Source organism: Pyxicephalus adspersus, chromosome 2 (assembly GCF_032062135.1).
Source record: "Pyxicephalus adspersus chromosome 2, UCB_Pads_2.0, whole genome shotgun sequence".
Classification (NCBI taxonomy): domain Eukaryota; kingdom Metazoa; phylum Chordata; class Amphibia; order Anura; family Pyxicephalidae; genus Pyxicephalus; species Pyxicephalus adspersus.
The window spans coordinates 126,814,779-126,837,118 of NC_092859.1; the positions used below are offsets into that span (position 1 = coordinate 126,814,779).

General features: G+C 38.9%; 2 protein-coding genes across 3 annotated transcripts in view; both read left to right on the plus strand.

Annotated features, from left to right (window-relative positions):
* RFX7 (regulatory factor X7) overlaps nucleotides 1-13,251 on the plus strand; it is a 57,193-nt gene extending 43,942 nt beyond the window's left edge. The window contains exons 6-9 of the mRNA XM_072402343.1: nucleotides 2,114-2,198; nucleotides 2,804-3,011; nucleotides 5,021-5,316; nucleotides 7,122-13,251. Coding sequence (XP_072258444.1) covers nucleotides 2,114-2,198; nucleotides 2,804-3,011; nucleotides 5,021-5,316; nucleotides 7,122-10,358 — 3,826 coding nt within the window. The 3' untranslated portion in view covers nucleotides 10,359-13,251. The remainder of the gene's footprint in view (nucleotides 1-2,113; nucleotides 2,199-2,803; nucleotides 3,012-5,020; nucleotides 5,317-7,121) is intronic.
* Nucleotides 13,252-21,866: 8,615 nt separating this feature from the next.
* Nucleotides 21,867-22,340, plus strand: part of NEDD4 (NEDD4 E3 ubiquitin protein ligase) — an 80,009-nt gene continuing 79,535 nt past the window's right edge. For both annotated transcript variants that reach the window (XM_072402348.1, XM_072402350.1), the window contains exon 1: nucleotides 21,867-22,070. In XM_072402348.1, coding sequence (XP_072258449.1) covers nucleotides 21,882-22,070 — 189 coding nt within the window. In that variant the 5' untranslated portion in view covers nucleotides 21,867-21,881. The remainder of the gene's footprint in view (nucleotides 22,071-22,340) is intronic.

A 22,340-nucleotide genomic window follows, 5' to 3' on the forward strand; every position in this document is an offset into this window, starting at 1 on the left:
CTAAACATCTGTTGTTGTAATTCAGCTTGCATGTAAATTTAAATGGAAAATATCATCTGCACAAAGAAAACAATATGCCATATAATATGCTGTCAGCACAAATCTTGTTTAACTACAGCAACCTACAGAATAGGAAAATCTTGGACTATCATGTGCTAATAACATAGATTTAAAGCTGATCCTATTATTACCTTTGGCTTTACACTGCAAATAGTGATGAAACTTTGTCCTTTGAATTTTACTTTAGGATAAATTTACCCTGATATATAAGATATATTGTAAAAACAGTCAGTAAATCTCCTGGTGCCTGGAGCACAGATATATAGCTCACTGTGCTTACAAAAAAAATACAATTTGTGTACAATATGTAAAATGCAAAACCAACCCTAACAGGTCTTAGAATTCAGTAAATACAACCTCAGAAGAAGAAAACATTACACAGTGTCATTATTTATGTCACAAAGACTACATCAAAATGAATGTATTGAAAATTAGGTGCACTGTGTTACCATTTCCATAGGAATTAAAAGAAAAAAATAACTACCAGGTATTGCTGAACAAATGCTATTAAAGCAGATTTGCTGATTTTATTCATTCAGGTGTGCATTAACACAATGCCATGGAGGAAACATATCAGCAATGATCTCAGAGAAACAAATTGTGTCACTCAGGACATTTTCAAACAATTTGAAGATTATCATTACATTGTGTTTTTTTTTATTTTATTACAGTTGTGGTATTCACCAGAACTTACCTCGTCACTACCGCAACATGTTTTGCCTACTAGGTTTTTTCAAGAGCATCTTCAAAAACCTTGTGGGCAAAACATGTCAAGAAGGTGTGGATAATGTTATCATGTTTATAATATTGGTCAGCTGGAAAATAAAAGGCTTGGTGGTGTTACAGTGTGATTGTGGGTGAATACCAAAAATAGAAAGTGAGATTATTTACTGGCAGTTTCATCTAGTGCTGTGGGATCGCTATAAAATGTGAGTTTTTGAAGGACTTATTAAACTTTTATTAATAATAGCTGTTTTACATTATATGGTAAGCTTTTTATATTTTATGAGGTATAAAATTTGGTGGTATTCAGGTGGCAATCAGACTGGGAATAGTAGATAAATTCCATGACCCATAGGGGAAAGATTCACATGTGCTCTTAGACCTATTACACTGGGGAACAATTTTTGACTTCAATTTTTAAGCCTATTTTACTCTAAAATATGTAAAATTTGTATGTTTTTTGACAAAAATGCAGGGTACCCTATATCGTAAAAACTGTATGTGATAGCAAAAAACTGGGGTAATTTCTGTATTCACCACCCATAAATTAGTAAAAAAAAAACAAGTGTAAGATCTCACTCAACAAAAAATGCATTCCCCAGTGTTATTTAATATAGTAGCCCATTGTCTGGTGAGTTTGTTTTTCTTTTTTTTTTCCTTCAGCATCCAGCCCTTAGATACACAGGTAGTCCCCGGGTCAGGGGGATCTGACATACGGACGCCTCCTAGATATGAACGGGGCTTCCCTGCTCGCTGTGTGCAGGACAGAGGCTGGATGGGGGGAGGGGGCGGTTTGCATGATGTGCACAAGAAATCTTTTGCTAAACACAACTGAGGTTGTGGGTGATCCTAGGGGGTGAACTCTTTTTGCAGCCTCTTGTAACTCTTTAATGACCAAGGCAAACTCTGCAGTTGTTTCTTTTTGCATAATAAAGCACAGCTTTTGTGAATGTCTAGGCTCAAAAAGGATTTTTTTTTCTTGCTTTGTTTGTGATTAACTCACAGTGAGCATTTTATACAGTTACCGATACCATGCTGCCTAATATTATCTTGAGACTAACATATGTCCTAATTGCATTTATTAAAAGAATGTACCTGTTCAGACTTGCATACAAATTCGACTTAAGAACAAACCTACAGTCCCTATCTCATATGTAACCCAGGGACTACCTGTAATGTTACTATCTCAATTGAATGGTATGTACAGTAACTGCTTGCATAGATGACTACATGTAATGAAGTTCTAGTTTTAACCTGTATGCTTTTTCTCATGTTGTTTTGCTTATGTCAGGCTCTTAATGTATCTTGTTAGAGACCTTAATTATGCTACGTATTGCTACAGTGGGCTGAGAAAGAAAGCATTTGTGCACATGCCTTCACTTCCTAATCTGGATTTTAACAAGTCAGGAGATGGGGTAATTTTTTATTTTTCCAATTTTCAATGAAAAATATTTCTGTGTAAAACTAAATAACAAAATGACATATGACAAATGACATAACTTGACAACTTGACAATTTTGTTAATAAATTTATCATATTATTTAAACCAAGACTTTCAGTTGGTGCTTTCTTAAATGTGAACCTAAGTAGAAAACGGAAACAATTTGGACTAAATTAAACCACAGGTTTCATATTCTATTCACAAAAAGTGGACCTATCATAATTGATTATATGAACCGCTGCTAACCTAATCCTAAAAAAAATGCTTGGTTGGTTTTCTGTTCCTCTGGCTTTATTGCTAGGTAGGCATTATTCAGGCCCTCGGCCTTAAAATAAAAAAAAAATTGGAAAGCAAAAAAACTTTATAATGGAGTAAAGGCAAGAGACATTTAAATTTAAGCCCTACCTATGCCCCCAAGGCAGTGTTATGACATATTCTCTAAAATTTGGATCATCGGGATGATAATGTAAATTACAAATAGTATTTGTGCAAATTGCATGGTATGCAAGTAATATGTGTTCTCTTTAGCATGTTTCAAATGTTTTTAGCCTGTTTAAGATTTTCTTTTTTCCTTTTCAGTTGGATGGGATGGAAGTGTCAGCTCAGTTGCAGAATGCTGATGAAGAGGTTGTTTCTGCAGCTTGTCGTCTTGTATGTGAATGGGCACAGAAAGTTTTAAGTCAATCATTTGATTCAGTTTTGGATTTGGCCCGTTTTTTGGTCAAAAGCCACTACATTGGGACTAAATCAATGGCTGCATTAACTGTAATGGCAGGTGATTCAGCAGGTAAATCTGTCATATTAAAAATATATGTTCAGTTAACTAAAATTTAACATATTAATCTTAAAAGTATATCTAAGGGCTCTTGAGTGATATTGGAGAAGGGTATACTCCCTTATTTTTTTTTCTCCACCATACACAAACTTTCCTAAAAAGACTTCTATCTATTATTGGCCTCCTAGTTTTACCAACACTAATTTATTTGTGTTGTACAGGTTATTTACAATATTTACAAGAGAACAGCAAACAAAAACAACCTTGCTAGATAAGCATCTCACTATAACATAAATTTACAGCATCAAATACCTTTAGGTTTTTGCACCATCCACCACAGACAAGCGGTTGCAAGACAGGACAGGGTGGACTGACCCACTCTTTTTATGACTGCTGAGCACCTACACCAGGGAGAACACCAAATTCTATTTACTATAAGTACATTTTTTTATCATTTTAGAAATTTTGACATGTAGCAGAAAATGATAAGCACAGTGTTTATTTAGTTTCAACTTGCCTTGATACAAAAGCAAAGTATTAGTATAGGCACCAATTAAATGTATTAAAATGAATGTTCAAGCATGCGCCAATATACATTTTATAATATGCCACATATGTAATTTTGTGGTAAATAAATTCCATCATGGAAACATTTTCATATGCATGTTTATTCATTATTATGCTGTTTATTCAGCTTACAGCATATTTGGCTTCTTCACACTTCAGTTATGCAAAATAATATTAAAGAGGAAGTAAACCCAAAACTACCCAAAACAAAAAAAAAAAATCCCACCTTCAATCCCACCGTGGAGTCGATCTGTCTTTGAGCCGGCACAGAGGGAGTGCCGGGCGCTGCCTTCTCCTTTCTTCTTCCAGGTTCTTCTTCCTACGTCACCCGACGCAGGAGGGAGATCAGGTGACGTAGATTGGGAAAAAACTTGCTGATCTCACTGCAGGAGGAGCAGCCAAGAGCCTCCTGGGATGCGTAACGTAGGTATACCAGGAGGCTCTGTGCTCCCATTCATTCTTGATTGCGTTATGTGATTGAGAATTAAGAGGGCGGCCCTGCACCAGAAATTTCCGGGGACGTCGGTGAGTGCAGGAGGCACGGCGGGAAATTAAAATTATTTTGCATTGGATTCAATACAAAATAACTGTAATAAATCCAATACAAAGTAATCATCATCATTATATATATATATATATATATATATATATATATATATATATATGCTACTGTGCAGTTATATTACAGGTTTCAGTATTGTACCCTTGTTTTAACAGATTTTTTTTATTTAAATGTTAATATTAAATGTATTAAATATTGGACATATTTAGGTGAGTTATGCCTAAGAAAAATATATAAAATATAAAAATTGTATTTTTATAAAAATGTAAAAGATATAATTTATCACTAGACTGAAATGCGTAAAAATGATGATTAAATCATATAGCATGCAAAAAAGTACTGTGCTGCCACCCAAAGGCTAAAACATACTAGGTAGTGAAATTAAGGACTTTAGTGTCTTTTGTTTGAATGTTATTATTTCTTTTTATTAAACTATGTGTATTTGGGCTGCCTGATTTTTCTAATTAGATTTTTAAAATATTTCTGGGACATCAGTGGTGGAACAAATTGTAACTTTCTTGTAGATATTTGTTAAAGCTATGAATCTTAAAAGTAAATGTGTAGACAGCATTCCTCACGTTTTATTACAGAATAAAATTCTAAACAGCTAAATCTTCCCCTGAATCCAAAATATGTTTGGACATTTAAAGATGCCAACTCTAATAAAACAGGGAAATAAAATTATTGATCACACCAAGTACATCAAGGGATATGTAGATACTTTATAGGATATGGCAGTATTGATGTTAAAGCCAATGGGTGAAAAGCCCCTTTAATTCTATATATACACCTAGAAATATGTCTTAGATATCACATTTGTCTAACTGTTAAAATTATTCATGCTATCCGGTTATTTGTAGCCAATTTAATTTACGTATTTTTCTTACTGCAGGATTAAAAGGAATTACACAGACTTCTGCATTTGTACCTATGTCTGAAAGCAATGCCTTCCACCCTCAAGTGAAGACCTTAGCCTCTCCTGTAGATGCCAAACAACAGTTACAACGAAAAATACAGAAGAAGCAACAAGAGCAAAAGCTGCAATCACCTTTACCAGGAGAATTACAAGTGAAAAAACAGGATGGACCGGGTGCTAATGGGATTACCAGTATATGTAATGGAAGCCCGGCTATCCTCTCTCCACAGCCTATTGGAATTGTTGTTGCAGCTGTTCCCAGCCCGATTCCGGTAATTTTTTAAAACATAGTTAAGGGTTACATTCTAGATTTCTGGGCCTGTTTCTTTTCCAGTGGTTCCTTTTGAAATACAGTACTGATATTCTCTAGTTTGGTTAAATGGTAATAATGTTCAGAGACCGGAGATGTATAATAATCCATTACCATATACCAGACTCAGAAAAAAGTGTACGTATGACAGAACCTTAAGGATTGTAGATTACTACCATTAATACAATATATAATTAGGAATAAAATGTTGTTCTCTATGAACTACATCTAGCATCTCTGTCTCTTAATCCCACCCCAATTTTAAAACTTTTTTGATTAATAACATCTAACAAACATTCATTAAAGCAAAACTAAAATTGTGCTTGTGCATTAAAGCACTGTTACCTTACAAGCATAATTTGCTTGCGGCCCCTGCTAATTCCATATTTCCAGGAATTCTTTTCAGCAATTGGGAGCAATTGATAATGTGACTCCTTCCAAAGAGCTGGGAGTGTACACTGCACTGTGCATGCACTTCAAAGTTTAAAATAGAAAATAAAAAACTGCTAGGGAGAACATTTTTTTTTTTTTTTTGGCAGAAGAGAATATACATGTCTCATTCTTAATATTCAGGTATCTTTGGAACATGAATAGATGACAAATTTTGGACACATTTTCCATTGACAATAGGTAAATAGGGATATTTACCAAGAGAATATACATGTCTCATTCTTAATATTCAGGTATCTTTGGAACATGAATAGATGACAAATTTTGGACACATTTTCCATTGACAATAGGTAAATAGGGATATTTTCCCATCTGTTGTGTCCCCCAAAAGCAAATGGCATGCAGTCGGTAACCCAGACAGCAATATTCAGTAAAGTAAGTACAAGTTTGGCATATTTCCCTTACAACTCCCCCATGGTATATAAATGACAAAGTTTTTTCAGACTTACTACACTTCCTGTTTTGGGGTAAAAGCACTGAGCTGTCTGTAGAAACAGTACATTGTGCGCTGTCACCCTAGGACAGGAAGTATGTTACTGGCAAGAAAAAAAAGCCTAAAAACAAAAGCAGTCACCACTTTTAAGGACTGGTAAGTATCAATGTATTAATTTGTGTTTTGGGGCTTTGGATACTCATTAATTGGTATTCTAACCTTTACATTAAACCCACTAACTCTTGTCCCTATCTTAATAAAAATGCATTTACTTACCTACCTAGAGACGTACCTTTCTACATATTTAGCACTAAAAATCACTGTACTTCTCATTTTCCCTTCAACCCTTGCTTAAAAAGAGAAGTTATTTTGAGACAAAATACTCTAAAAAAAAAATAAAATACATAGGATAGATTACTAATTCATTAAATGGGATGCCAAATGCACCACAATGGATCTAAAATTGTACCTGCTGCATTTTTGATAACATAATTTACTGTATTGTATACCTGTGCATTTGTGTCTGCTGCTGTTTGTTGCAGTGCAGGTGTTCAAGGTTTGAAACAGTGGTGTGAACAGGTACTTAAGCACTCATCGCATGGACACCTAATAGGTGGCAGGGATTGCATGCCAGCCATTCATTTATTGATGTCCATCTACAGCTTCCTATATGCATTACCATTAAACAAAAATATAAGTTATTGCTGCTCTCAATTTTTTCAATATTAGAAAACACAGGAGCCTGTAGATGCAGTTAATAGGTAGCTGGTAAATGTTCTTGTGAGCCACCCAGGTACAGAAACCCATAGTGTTTCAAATTAGAAACAATTGCAGTTATTTTTTAAAAAAAAGTGCTGAATAATTTTAACTTTGTTTTATGACAGGTTCAAAGAACCAGGCCACTCGTGACTTCACCCAGTCCGATCGCCTCCTCTGAAGGGAAGGTCCTACCACTCAACGTTCAAGTAGTTACTCAACACATGCAGTCTGTTAAGCAGTCACCAAAGACTCCACAAAATATTCCAGCAAGCCCTGTTGGAGATCGTTCTGCTAGGCATCGCTACGCTCAAATATTACCTAAGCCAGCCAGCTCTAATGCTTTGACGATCCGCTCACCCACCACTGTGGTTTTCACCAGTAGCCCAATTAAAACCGTGGTGCCAGCACCGCATGTCAGTTCTCTAAATGTTGTAAAGATGACCACGATATCGCTTGCCCCCAGCAATGCTAGCACTTCAGCTAAACAAACCCCTTCTGTCAGTAACAGTGTTGGCGTTTCAGATGAAAACAGAACTGCGCCACAGATTAAAAATGGCTCTGTGGTTTCATTGCAATCTCCTGTACCCAGGATGGGAACACCTGTAGCATCTGCAGTGGAGGTAAAAACAGAACCAGAAATTCTTATAGATGATAATCAAATACAAGAGAGCACAGATGGTTCACGACCTAGGAAAGGTACACCCGTTTCTTTTACACCTAAAATCAGTCAAGAGAAACCGTCTCAAGATGCTGCTGCCCGTGACACTCAGGGTGCCAAAGCAGTTGACCAGAGAACTGAAATAACAAGGACCAAATGTAAAACCAAGCTTGTAGAAGGCACTTCTGTTTCTTCAGCTAGCTGTAGTCAAGGTACTGTAACTCTGCGTGTCACCCCTCAGAGTGTATTTAGCAGTAGTCCTTGTCCAAACACTAACATTGACTCAGCTGGAAAGGACATTCGATTGTCTAATAAGAGTCCCCGAAAACGCTTGACTTCTACAGTACAGGACTCACAGTTACCACCAGCGAAAAAATCACTTCTAGGTCAGCTGTCTTCAGCTATTGCTGAATGTCAGAGGCCAGTAGGGGTTACCATCAAGAAAGTTCAAAAAGCACTGACAGTGAAGAGTGATAACACAGTGACAGTTGCATTAATACCTAGTAAAGGTATGCAACAAGTAAGTAATAATGAGTTAGTAGAAAGTTATTCCTTGGAATGTGTTGATGAAAAGACCACTGATCCACAACAAGAGCTTTCAATTTCCTCCCAGGATGTTAACGTTAAACTAGAAGGTAATGTGTTTAAACTTGTCAGTGATTCAAAGCAAGATAACCCTTTTAATCAAAACGCATGGCAGGAGATTGCTGAAAGTTCAGATTTCACATCTAGCAACTGCGAGCAGCCTCAAACAATTAGTGTTCTGGATATTCCAGGAACTTCTGGTGCTGATAACCTGCAAAAAACTGTTTGGGAACCAGTAGACTTTGAAGGACTACATCAGGACGCTTACAGCCAGCAACTTGAGGATTCTTCTTTGAATCAGCTACAAGCACATTCATCTAACCAGTTACCTCAGCGGTCTAATCTGACAGACCCTCCCACAAATGAAAGTTTCTTTTCATTTGATGATGACCTCACACAAGACAGCATTGTTGAGGAACTGGTGCTTATGGAGGAGCAAATGTCAATGAATAACAGCTCTCAGAGCTATGGTAATTTAGGAATGGTGCTCCAAACCCAAGCAACAGCTGCCCATGGTACACCAGTACCCACACATTCAAGTAGTACTAACTTTTACCATTCAGTACATAGCAGTGGCACTCCAGTTCACACACCTACTTCAACAGCAACCCCAACTTTAACCCCAACGCCTACATCAGAGATGATTTCTGGGCCCCAAAGCTTGTCAAGAGAGAGCCCTTGTTCTCGTCTCGCTCAAACAACACCTGTAGATAGTGCATTAGGAAGCAGTCGGCACACACCAGTTGGAACTCCACATTCTAACTGCAGCAGCAGTGTTCCTCCAAGTCCTGTTGAATGCAGGAATCCCTTTGCCTTTACCCCTATTAACTCCAGCATCTCTTATCATGATGCTAGCATTGTCTCAAGTAGCCCTGTTAAACCGATGCAAAGGCCAATGGCAACTCACCCTGACAAAACCAAGCTAGAATGGATGAATAATGGATATAGCACTGTTGGCAATTCTTCCGTATCCAGCCATGGCATACTTCCAAGTTATAAAGAGCTAGTAGAGGACCGTTTTAGAAAGCCACATGCTTTTGCTGTGCCTGGTCAGTCATATCAGTCTCAGTCGAGACACCATGACAATCACTTTGGTCGTTTAACCCCCGTGTCTCCAGTTCAGCATCAGCTTTCCTCGTTAAGCAGTACTTCTAAACAGGAGGGTTTTGCTGTGCCTGCACCTCTAGATAACAAAGGATCAGGTACGCCTGGAAACAGCAATTTTAGATGTCGTAGTGTAAGCCCGGCAGTTCACAGACAGCGCAATTTAAGTGGAAACTCAAACTGCCCAACATCAAATGCTCCTCGATCTAATAACATGACAGCTTTTGGGTCTGTAGTAACGGCAGAGGTTCATAATATACTTGCTAATGTCCAGACAGACACCAGTGCCAATAGTATAGCGCAAAGAAGCCAGTCGGTACCTTTAACTGTTATGATGCAGACTGCTTTCCCATCCTTGCAAAAACAAAACAGTACTCAAAATATCACCCATGTTTTACTGAGCAAACTGGATTCTGACCGCGATGATGCGGTTCGAGGGTTAGGAATTAACAACATGCCTTCTAACTATACTGCAAGGATGAATCTCACTCAGATTTTGGAAACATCTCCAATGTTTTCTGGTGCCAATCAACAAAATGTGATGAATTCCAGCACTTCATCTTTTGAATTCCAAACGCCAGCTTACCTCACCAAAAACAGCAGTACTGATTCAATTGGTTTTACTACTGGAGACAACCAAGCACAATCTGAAATTGGAGAGCAGCAACTTGATTTCAATAGCACTGTTAAAGACCTGCTAGATGGAGAAAGCCTCCAATCAAACCAGCAACTTGCTCAAGTGGCTTCAGATTTAAACAATGCCTCTGATTTCTCCAGCGACATTCGGTTGTCTTCTGATCTCTCAGGCAGCATCAATGACCTGAACACTTTAGATCCAAACCTGTTGTTTGATCCTGGTCGCCAGCATGTGCAGGATGACGAAGCTACACTGGAGGAGCTGAACAATGATCCCTTGTTCCAGCAGATTTGTAATGAATCTATTAACTCCATGACCTCATCTGGATTTGAATGGATAGAGAGCAAAGACCATCCTACCGTTGAAATGCTGGGTTAAATTTGTATTATAATGTAGCACACTGTATCAAAAAGGCAGTTGTATTTGTCTTAATGGAAGTGCCTCCAGCAGCGGAAACATTTGTAATTATGAAGTTTTCATAAGGTTTGCTGCACAGGTTATATTGCATCTGTTCTTAACATGATAATCATTTAAACTGCACTACACGGGCGGTTGATGAGCCAGTATTAAGTCCATTTGTGTTTTTTCTTTTTCTGTTTTCCCTCATTTTAAATGATTTTATGTCACTTAACATAGGCAAGACAGGCATTGTTATGCCGTTACACTTTGTAATACTTGCTTTTATTCTAACCATTTTAGTGAAATTGAAAACATTGCTTCTGCTTTACATGACCTGTATAAATTTATCTGTAGGTGAAGAAAGGCAGCAACTGCCCGCTTTGCTTTTTGAGTATGGTGACTTGGGTACCTATGTGAATATCATAACAATTGTGGAGTATGTACACTTTTAAAGAAGACAAAAAAATATCAAAGTTTTCTCATTAAGGACTACTTTCCCTTGAATTCAAAAAATGCACTAAGATTTTTTTATTTTTACACACCATGACCTCATAACATTTTACAAGTTTTTACTTTTTTCATTTTATCTGATAGATATTTTTTTTTTTCATATGAAAAACAAAATTTAAAAAATGGGGGTTTAAAAATATATGGATTGAAATAAGGAAAGAATAGGTGTTTGGTAGCTCCCTCTTTAGAGAGGTTGCTGCTTTGGAGCTTGCCCACCCAAACTGAAGTAGTAACTGATGATAAGCTCTGAGGTTTCTAATATATGTACATATTAGAAAAATGTGTCTTTGTTGCATGTGTTTATTTTCCCCGTGAAGCGACAAATGGACTACAGATTCCATTTTGGTTCTTGCTCTGTTTTATCCCAGGTTGCTTGCATGCCGAGCAGTGGTTACCCTGTTTTTTTTAATTAGGGAAAGTTATTTAGAACACCTGATGTAGAACATAGGAATACCTATTTCCTGTAAAGGCCTTTTTTTGTTTGTTTTTTTGCGCATTAGTCACTTTCTTACCTATCTCACATATCTAAGATGGCTGTTGGGTAAGGCAGCATACTCCTATAAATTTTTATAATGAAACATGGCATTGAGAACCTAAAAAGCCACACAAAATTATTTTAATGCATGTCAAATTATTTTAGTAATGTGAACAAGCTTGGATATGCTCAGACTTCCAATACTATTATTTTGACTTTTGGCAACACTTCATCAATTTCCTTCATCAGAGTAAAATTGCAGAACACCCAGCAACGGCAGTGTTGGCCCTGTTCGTATTCTATTGGAAGTTAAAGCTGTGTAGCATATTTAATATAATTGTGGTTTTCATTTCTGCCAGCTTTTCTTGTTAGAGAAAAAAATATATATATACACGCAAGAAACAGACTAATAACATTGTGTATCATCATACAAAAAGGTGCTAAGGCCAACTCAGAGCTCTGTAAATTTGATTGTGATAGTGAGTTAACTTGGCTGTTTTATGTGTTTGCTGGTATTTCTAAATATTTTTTTTAAATACCTGCTTTTAGAACTTGTTACTATTGTACATTGAGATGGAGCACTATTGCGTACCAAAGTATTAACAGAATGAAAAAAACCCAAAGGATAATTTATTTTGTTTAAAGCAGGCATTCTTGAGGCAACCTGTGAAAATAAATGTCAAGGGCATTTAAACCATAGCTAGTAATTCACTGTTAAATCAATAGTAGCTGAAAACAATGCATACAACTTTCTACTAGACTAGTTTGCAGAGTGTGCAAAGCCGGCTTTTCTGGTGATAATTGGACTTAATTTTGCTGGTGTTGAAAAATAGCCTATATATTAAATAACTTGCAGTGCATAAAATGTATAGTATTGCAGCAAACACTTTAAATTTTGATGGAAGGCATTTTCTTGGTGCAGTGCCTGAAATCCGTTAAAAAGGATTAATAATGTCCCTATAGGGGCTGTTCTTACAGCAGAAAGATCTTTATTGCAAAGATGTTCTCAGGTTCACTTATTGCACTAAACTTCTGTTGAACCTGTGGCACGGCACCTCTTTTTAGATAAATGCAACTTTTTGGCCCATAATTAAACAAAAAAAAAAAACTAAATAAAAAATAAAAAAAATTTAAGTCTTTAAAAAAAGCAGAATGTCATAAAAATGACATACAATTGTCTTATGTAGCAATGTGCATTAATCTCAGTGAGATATTTCTATTTCTTATTCTCTTACATGAGAATATTACAGCAGGAAGAAATTAAGTTTAGTTGCTTCACCGTGTTAATACATGATCACAAAAATGTGCATGTGTGTATTACCTTGTACAGTCTCAGTATATTCCTGTAACCACTTTTTGCTGTATTATATACTTGTTCTGTGTTGATCAGGCAAGCATAGTTATTCACAGGTTATTTCGTTTGTTTACTAATTCAGCTTTGTTAATGTTAAATATGTTTTCTTAGTTTTTTTGTGTTTTATTATTTTCTACTGTTCTAGTGTTTTAAAGAGTAAAAAATAAATAAATGACCTGGTATTACCATCATGAAAATTTGCAAAAAGCTGCAATACTTCGGACTATGAAAGGAAGATTATTGTATGCGTTGCCTCTTGAGTCACTGTACAGACCCAAACTATATTGAGCATTAATAGCAGCACATGGTGGATACAATCCCCTTTCATCTTTTCATACTATTCAAAAACACAAAAAAATGACCCCTCGTTTTCTTGTCTGTTGTACTGCTGAAACTACAGTAGTTTAAATTGCAGTAGAATTTCAGTTATGTTTTTCTTTTGGTTTTTTTTTTTTTTTTGGTTTTTTTTAAATGGAAAGTGCTCAAAATTGTTTTTTTTAATGTTTTCAGAAACAATAAAATATTTTATATGATTGGGTGCTTCTGGCTATTTTCATTCTTTTTTTCTTTTTTTTTTAAACTGAATTTTTATTGAACATTTTCACATACAAAGACAACCAGGCTTATACAGCAAAACATCTCGTAAACACAGCATACAGGGTGATAGGTACATCCGATAATGGTACATAAAACTCTGGCGTAAGTAACAGTAAAAAAAACTGTGGCCGTACTGTACCGGCCTATCAAACCCCATAGACTATAAAAATACGGAAACAACAGATAAATAAACAACAGAAAACAAGAAATGAGTCAGAAAGAAAAAACGAAGCTAAGCCGGGGAATAGGAGGGGGGGGGGGAAGGGGGGGGGGATACAAACAAAGGTGGATAGGAAGCACAGTGGCGTCTGGAACCAGCGACATATTAAACCTGTAGACTGGTATAGTAGGCATCCCAAGGTTCCCATATCTGTTCAAATTTCGCAACCCTGTTTCGGAGGAGGGCAGTGAGGTACTCCATCAGGCGTATGTCTTGAATACGAGCCTACAAATCCTCCATAGAGGGGGGCAGTCTGGATTTCCATTTGGTGAAGATTAGAGTAAGAGCAGCCACTAAAATATGTGTAATAAGCTGACGGGCGGACTTGGGGAGGTCCATAAGGGGCAATCCCAGCAAGTGGTGGAGCAGGTCAAGGGGAATTGTTGTTGAGTCACGTCCCCAATTAGTGCATTGACTCTCCCCCAATAGCCCTGAATAAGGGGACAGGACCAAAAAATATGTTCTAGAGTCCCATAATGGGACCCGCAGCGCCAGCAAGCCGGATCTACCTCCGGAAACAGGCGGTGTAACACCGCCGGCATATGGTACCAGCGGAACAAAATCTTGTAAAGATTTTCTTTATAAAGCGTACATATTGAGCTTTTATTTGCTGCTTCCCACAGTGTGGACCATGTATCTTGCTCCAGGGCACCGCCCAAAATACTCTCCCAGGTACTCATGTATACAAATTTGCCAGATACCTCCCTTGCCGATTCCTGTAGAAGGCCATAAATGGAGGAAATGAGGCCCTTATGCAAGTTTTCTCAAAATAAGTTATTTCAGTGAATCTGGGCACAGAGTGGAGTGATTGTATTCATTCTTTTTTTCTTTTTTAAAGTAGCTATCAGTCTAATTTTCTAACTTTTTTAATAGATCAATAAAATTTAAAAAATCATAACTGGCACAAGTGTATTAATGATTGTCTGTACAGAACATTGACTTTCCATTTTCAGTCTGAAGACTTCTCACTCTGCAGTCCCACACAGAACCCACATATATTGCATTTTAGTGTCCACAGTGTTTAACCCAGAATTTTTTTACAGCTGGGTGGGGGGAAGCTGTTGCTGGGTGGTGGTCTCTGTATTGTGACCCATCTTTGTAGTAAACACCCAAGAACAGCCGTTCAGCAACTATATAGTGCCGGGTGGTGCGCCCAGCTAAAAGGGACTTGGGAGAACACTGGTTCATATTCTCCACTGGTCCCAGACAGTCTACAGGTTCAGCACTTAGAAAGAAGCTTAGTTAAGCAGCAGTCTTTGCCCCCTCCGCAGAAGTGAATGTCTTTTTGCTCCTTAGTAACTGAAATGTGTTTAGTTCAGGATTGTATGTTTGCAAGGACACATATTGGTCTTTCCTCTGTGTTCTGCCTCAGCACACACACACACTTTACTTACCCGTTATCTATGCCATTAGTAAGGTGGTCCGGCCCGTATTTTCACCAGCAAAGAATGAACATTAACCCATCAGTGAGCCATCCCAACAGAATATCCCCTCAGTCACTGTGTTGCCCATTTGAGTATTAGGGCCATTTTAGACATGGTTGACTGCAGCGTTCTGCAGCAGGTTCAATTGTGGTCCCAACCTTTCCTGTTCTAGTAAATGGGAATGCTTGGGAACTATTTTGTGCACGCCACTGCAGAAGATCATGATGTGGTTTCAGAAAGTGACAAGTTCCTTTTTCTCCTGTGGACAAGAAGCCTTACTGCAGCTACAACTGCACACAAACTGCAGTGCGGTTTGATGTTCTTGGGCACACAGAAGCAGTTTTCTATGTCTCCAGGAGTTGCCACCTGCACAGTTTTTTATTGCAGATATGAAAGGGCCCTTAAGCTCTTGGTCACCTTTCTAGAGGGTAAAATCATTCTGTAAGTGATCAGCTTGCGCATGAGCTTTAACTCCTGTGATGAGTATGCAGTGTGTGCATTAACCCCATGATAACCTGTTTCTATCTTTGAAGAATTAACCCATTAGGGCTCAGTCTCTGGCCTATGCCCATTACTCATCGGTACCTAGTTTATAAAGGTCAAGTTCCCTGTTATCACCTGTTGTTCTTTTTTTTTTTTTTTTTTAGCTCAGTGTCCAGTCACCAACACGTGTAATAAAATGACTCTGTGCCCCCAGTCTCCAAACAAAAACCCTCACATGTATTCAGTGCATTACTCCAAATATTAGGTTTCTCTTCACTGACCCCCCTGCCCATTAATAATGTTGGTTCAGTAGCCAATTTCTATACATTCCTTCACCACCCCTGTCTCCAGTTCTACTGATCCTGATCCCTTCTGTAGTTTTGGTGTCTCATTTTGAGTGACCTAATTGACACGTCTTCTGTTTTCAGCTTTAGTATGCTCCACACCTCTACACTGCAGTACTACTGACACACCCATGCCACCTCTACTGCCTTAGAATCAACTGAAAGTAAGACTAAGTGCAAATGTTTAAATCCCCTACTATGCTTCTTAGGAGAAGGCTGGAGGTAAATGGTTTACAGGAATTTCTATGCTGCTTCCTAGGAATGCCTGCTTTCAGGAGGGACATTTAGAAAAATATGGAAAATCTACCAAAATACCCCGTTTGAGCATATTTTTGTCTTTCACCACTCCACCAAAAAGTGAATAGCTGCCTGTTTTTTTTTTTTTTTTTTTGTTTTTTGTTTTTTTTTTAGATTTGTTACCAGAGTGACCAAGGATAGAGCCTCTTCTGCTTTGAATAAGCCCAACCTTGACTTCAACAGTGTATTTAGATTTTACCTATAGTGTTTCTTCTTAGGACATGCATATTATACATACACTGAACATCCAAAACATGAAAAACCACTACCTAATATTGTAAAGGTCCTTCTTGTGCCAAAATGCTAAGACCCCTCAAGTCCTGGGGTATATGACACCAAGACGTTAGTAGATTCTTTAAGTCATTGCCCCCACTGGCCTGCCATGTTCCCTTAGTACATCCTGCTGCTATCACTCACTCCAGACAACCTTCCATTTCTCTATTGTCAAGTTTTGACACACATATTCCTATTTTAGGTGTGCTTTTGGTGGGTAAGGACCAGCATTGCTTTCCTAGGCCAATATTCAGGAAGCCGAAATGCACTGTATGCCGACACCTTTCTTTCATAAGTGGCACACTTTACAGCAATTCATACTACAATAGCTCCTCTGTGGGATTGGACCAGATGGGCTAGCCTACTCCCTACATCCATGTTTTATCAGCCTTGGGTGCCCATAGTTTGCTAGTTCACCTTCCTACTTGTAGGTACTAACCACTGCAGTGTTCTCCCCAGGCCCTTTTAGCATGGCGCACCACCCGACACTTCTCAGTAACCACCCAGTTCTTTTTGAGTTGTTACTGAATATCAGGACACAATACACAACAAAAGTCTGGGAAAAATACTGCATTGCATTCCTTGAACAGCCCACATGACCTGCCACTTGGAGAATCTCTGACCCAGTTATCCAGACATCAAAACTTGACGCTTGTCATAGTTGCTTACATCATTACACTTGCCCATGTTGCCTGTTTTTTAACACATCACCTTCATAATCTGACTGCTCACTAGCTGCCTAATATATCTTACAACCTGACAGGTGACATTATAACAACATAAAATATATAATATATGTTAGTCGCTTCACTTTTAATGTTTTGACTGATTGGTGTAAATTTTGCATTTTTTTTTTGCAGCCTGCAAGTAATAAGACTCAGATCTGTCTGCCTTCTTTCACGTGTCTTTTAATATCACATACACTATCAGTATTTATTTAACGTTTTTATAGTTTTCATCAGTTATTATGTAAACTGTGCTATTGCCATTTTTAATTGGTTAGGTAATTTATTTGGATCTTGTTGTGCATGTTCTAAATTCTGAACATATTTCAAATTTTTTTCTTTGTAAATGGTGCATTGGTAAAAGTATAGTTACACTAAACACTTATTGTTTCAATGTAAGTTACGACTTTGGTGCATTCTGTTCTAGAATGTGCACCTTGACAATCTGGTTTTGAAGTGGCCCCAGAAGCAAGAACAGGGAAAGTGTATACTATACTATTATTAGAGTAAGTGTCCCCAGGCATTCTTTTCAAATTAGGTGTTTTGTATTCAAACACATTGAAACAACATTTGACAAGATCTGTTTTTACTTTAAATGTGTTTTCAGCAGTGAAAGTGCAAGTGATTGAAATGTGCTGCTTTGATAGGAAAGCAGCAAAATATTAATGTAACTTAGACTGGTATTTTGGACATCACTGGATTGTATAATAACCCTGGGATCAGAATAGCATTAATTTCCTGGTGTAGTTCAGCTTCCCATCAAAAATGGGAAAAATGTTAAAAGCCTTCTATCCACCCATCCAAATAAACTGCAATTGTTCATTAGTGTATTTTCATTTTTATGAATGAATGAATGAATTTTTTTTTTTTTTTTGGTGGTATGGTTATAGTAAGGCTGGTTATTCAGGTGGTTTAAACATCTTGATTTCACAAGCACAACTGAATGATAACACTTACCACTGTATGTCATAGAGGTGTAAGTATCACTATTATGCACAGTGGCTTCTCAATCCTCAGGTCTCCATTACTCTCAGAACATATAGGTTTTCTACCTCTCCTTGTCATCTGATAATTATTTACTAGCAACACAATAGTATATGTGTTACTGAGCTAACTAATCACTTGGTTGAGAGAGGCAGAGAAAGTGGACTTTCAAAGATTTAGGGAGTCTGCTGCTTTGGAGAGACTAGTAAGGATTGAAATGTTGTACAAAGCTATGCGTGGAAAGCAAATGATTGAGGTGCTGCTTTACTATGAGCTCTGAGGTCTCCATGGGAGTGAAGTTCTACAGGATAGGTATTATCTTATTATACATATGCATTAGTTTATTACTTTGTGGTGCTGACCTAAAATGTGTGTGTAAATCAGGAAAGTTGGAGAAACTTTAAAATATATTCCAGTTCTAGAACAGTAACTCAGTATTAAGTAAGCATAATCATCAAGAAATATTCAAAAAAGCCAGCCGGGGCTGATTTATATTAGAGATTTTTCTTTTTTTTTTTTTTACTAATCTTTACAGAAACCAGCGTTGTTGAAATAGGAGATCCCACAAAGATCATTACAGCACATGCTGTCCCCTCTGCACAATGACAGGACATTTGCCCATCTGGAAAGTGGAAAAGTCGGTGCTGGATGGATGTTTATGGGATCTCCTATTTGGACACCGCTAAACCCAGCCTAACTACCATAAATGTATTGACACTTTTCATCTCATCTTCTACCGTTACTCTGTTGGATTCTAGACTATTAGTTATGCTTTCAGACTGAGATCAAAGGATCAGTAGTCACAAATGAGAGTCAAGTTTAGTAATATGTAATGCAGAATTCTAATCTCCATAGTATGCAGTGTAGAGTTCAGGGGCTCTGTGCCCGCTGTGGCATTAAGTTCTCTTTCTTTCCTGGTCATGATCCTGCCTTCCTCCACCTGTTGGACCTATCTATGTTAGATTTTAGAATGTTTCAGTCTAAGACCTGAAATGACCATACTAGGAAATTGACAGAATTGATTACTTCTATATGTGTTCAAGATAACATTGTTTGTACATTACTGCCGAACCATTAACACAACAGTCAGGCACGATGCTATTACAATAGGATTGCATTGATGACAACCTCTATATTTTTAGGAGAGTTCAAGGAAATATATAGTGTAATTCTCAAGTCAAAGGTTGTATCCCAGGGAGTAAAATTTTTTTCAGAGCCACATTTAAATGTAAACTGAGGTATAGCAGCATAGGTGAGCAGGAAGGACATAGAAAGATATCAACCATCTATACATTTGGACATTCTTGTATCTGCCCTTATGTCATGGTAGACCAAGGCCAGTTTTCAGACTAAAACTGTGGGATTGGTAATCACTAACAGCGTTTTGGGGTCAATATTGTAGTATTTAGGAGTTAGTATTGTGCAGTGCATGGATCAGTAATGATCAGTAGTCAGTAATTTAGTCACTGTGGTAAATTATTACCACCTACCTTCTTTCAGAGGGCTCATCGTTCTCTGATACTGTGCCAGATTCTACTGAACTCTCCTGGGTGTTCAACATAATCCTGGCTGATCCAGGAAGTTTCCAGCAAAAAGACTTGTTTCTGTGATTGCCTTCTGACCAACAGACTTTGCCTAGCCCTGGCAGCAGGAAGAGGAAGAGAGCCGCAGTGTGGGACACAGACACCAGAATGGTAAGTGTTTTCCACTGACCACCATGGTTATCCCACACCACTTTCTGGACTTTTTTTCCTACATCCCCTAGGGGCACTATTGTTCTCAACCACCCTCCAGCCCCCACTTGGCATTATGATTCTCTTGCATCCTTCACTGGGCACTTGTTCTCCCTCACACCTAATGCTCGGCACCATTGTACCTCTAGCCCTGTCTGTGTACTATTCTGTCCCACAACATTACATTGTTCTTATTGCCACATGCTGTGTACAGTGTAGTATATTACAAAGACAAAGATCCTTGCACTCTATAAATGTGATGTATATTATATAGACCTGACCCATGCATTCTATACACTGTGTTATGTATTACATAAACCTGACCCCTGCACTCCACACAGTGCTGTATGTAACATTGACCTAACCCCTATACTTTATACCTTATGTTGTCTATTACATAGACCTGACCTGTGCACTCTATACACTGTGCTGTGTATTACATAGACCTGACCTGACATAATGTATCCTAGGACATTGGTTCCCAACCTGTGTGGTCTGTGAGAAAATGTTGGTAGTCTGCGGCTCTGGCCAGTGCACCATCCAGTGGGATCAGGAGAAGTACCTTGCTTGGGGAGGCTCACCGGCCAGGGCCGCAGACTATGTCCCCCACATGCATCGCAGGCTCACCATGACTTCATCTGGCATCATGACTTCACTCTTGGGGAAGTTTCTTACCCTTTGAATGACACATAGCTCCCAGCGCATGCGTGGCCTGGGGTATGTAAATGTAGTGGTCCGTGATGTCCAAATGATTGGGGACCATTGTCCTAGGCTTCTGGTTGCTCCTTGTGCGCATGACCGAGATTAGGCAGACACAGACCGAGATGTGTCATAAGTGGCTTTTTTAGAATGTAAAAAAGTGCCAATCTCATGCATGGGCAGTGCCATCAATATAACCCGTAAGAAGAAACAAGAATGTTGCGCCCACTATCCTGTCCATGTGGGAAAGAAGAGAGAAGTGGGACCTACTGGACTCTGATAGCGGAGGGATTTTTTACTTTTTACCAGTAAAGGTTTTTTTTTTTTTTGGTAAAAGTTCCATTGTAAGTTTTCATTTAGAGTGGGCTTTAAAGTATAAGTAAACAAAAAAAAACCCACTCACCTTTACTACCACAAATCTGTTGAACCCTCTGGAGGTTTCCTGGATTGGGTCCTATGCCATCAAAGTGCAGAAGGAGCGCTGGGCGCCATTTTCTTTCTTGTCTCCTGCCTACATCGCTCAATCTTGCACTACAGAGGGCTGAGATAGGGTGACGTAGCCTGCTGTATATGGGGGGAAAAAAAGAATACTGATCTCACTTCTCATGCAAGCATGTGCAGAAGGAACAGCCAGGAGCCTCCAGGGATATGTGATGTGGGTATCTCATTTTATCTTTATTGCTGCAGCTCTTAAAGTAGAACTAAACTAAAAAGTGCCTAAAAAAAAAAACAAAAAAAAAAACACTTACCTTCAATCCCGCAGGGCAGTCCGATCCATCTGGCGGGGTCTTGCATCGGGTCCTGTGTCGTCCCGGAGCCAATGCCACCATGTTCTCCTTTTCCTATGTCACCCCAGGTGTGAAATTAGGTACGAAGGATGGAAAAAACACTTGCCAATCTCACTGTGCATGTGTAAGATTGGCAAATTTTTCTCTTTGTGAGAAAAGGCTCCTTCTGCACATGCCCGAGATGCTCAAGCATGCGTAGGAGCACCCAAGAGCCGCCCGGGATGCATGACGTAGATATCCTGGGAGCCTTTGCGCTCCCATTTATTCTCAATTCCCGAGGCGGCTGAGAAAGGGTAGAAAGGGTGTTGCATTTAAAATAAAAAAAAAAAAACTGAATTTTTATATATATTCTCCATATGTGAAGTGAGATTTGTGAGTTTAGGTAGGTACGCTTTAAGGTGCCAATAGCATGATTCTTCCTCCCATGGTTGATATGCCCATTGATACAGGCAGTAAGTTATGAAACCAGAGTACTTTTAGGAATGATTTATTTTACAAATGAACTCCCCCATGGCAGCTGAATGTCTGGAGAAGAATTCCCCATTGACCACCATCCCCCGGAGCCCTGGCAGCCGCCACACACTGCGCGCCCGGGGATGACACACGACGTCTGGCAGAGGCGAGCGCGCGCACGCTGGGTACGGCGCGTGACTCGGGGGGTCTCGGGCACGAGCGCTAAACGAGTTGTGAGCGGAAACTCCGGAGTATCGGACATCACCCGGCCGGTGTGCGGCCCGCAGAGCATGGCCTCCTCTATGGAGGTGTTCGGTGTACCGGAGGAGGAGGTGAGGGCGGGGACAGGGTCCTGGGTGGGCGTCATGTCCCTGTGGCCTGTAATGACCGGGTCTTTGCAGCCACCCCCTGCCTTGAGTTGTGCTGGTCATGATTGGAGCTGATTGGTGTGAGGTGTGACCGGGGATGGAAAGTCAGGCAAACTATGAGTGGGGTGACGGGGGATAGTTGTGTGGGAGCCGCCATGGGTGATATATACACCCAATGGCTGCACAATGTTTACATATCTGGGGGGGATAGGCCGGGCTGAGGGATGGACAACC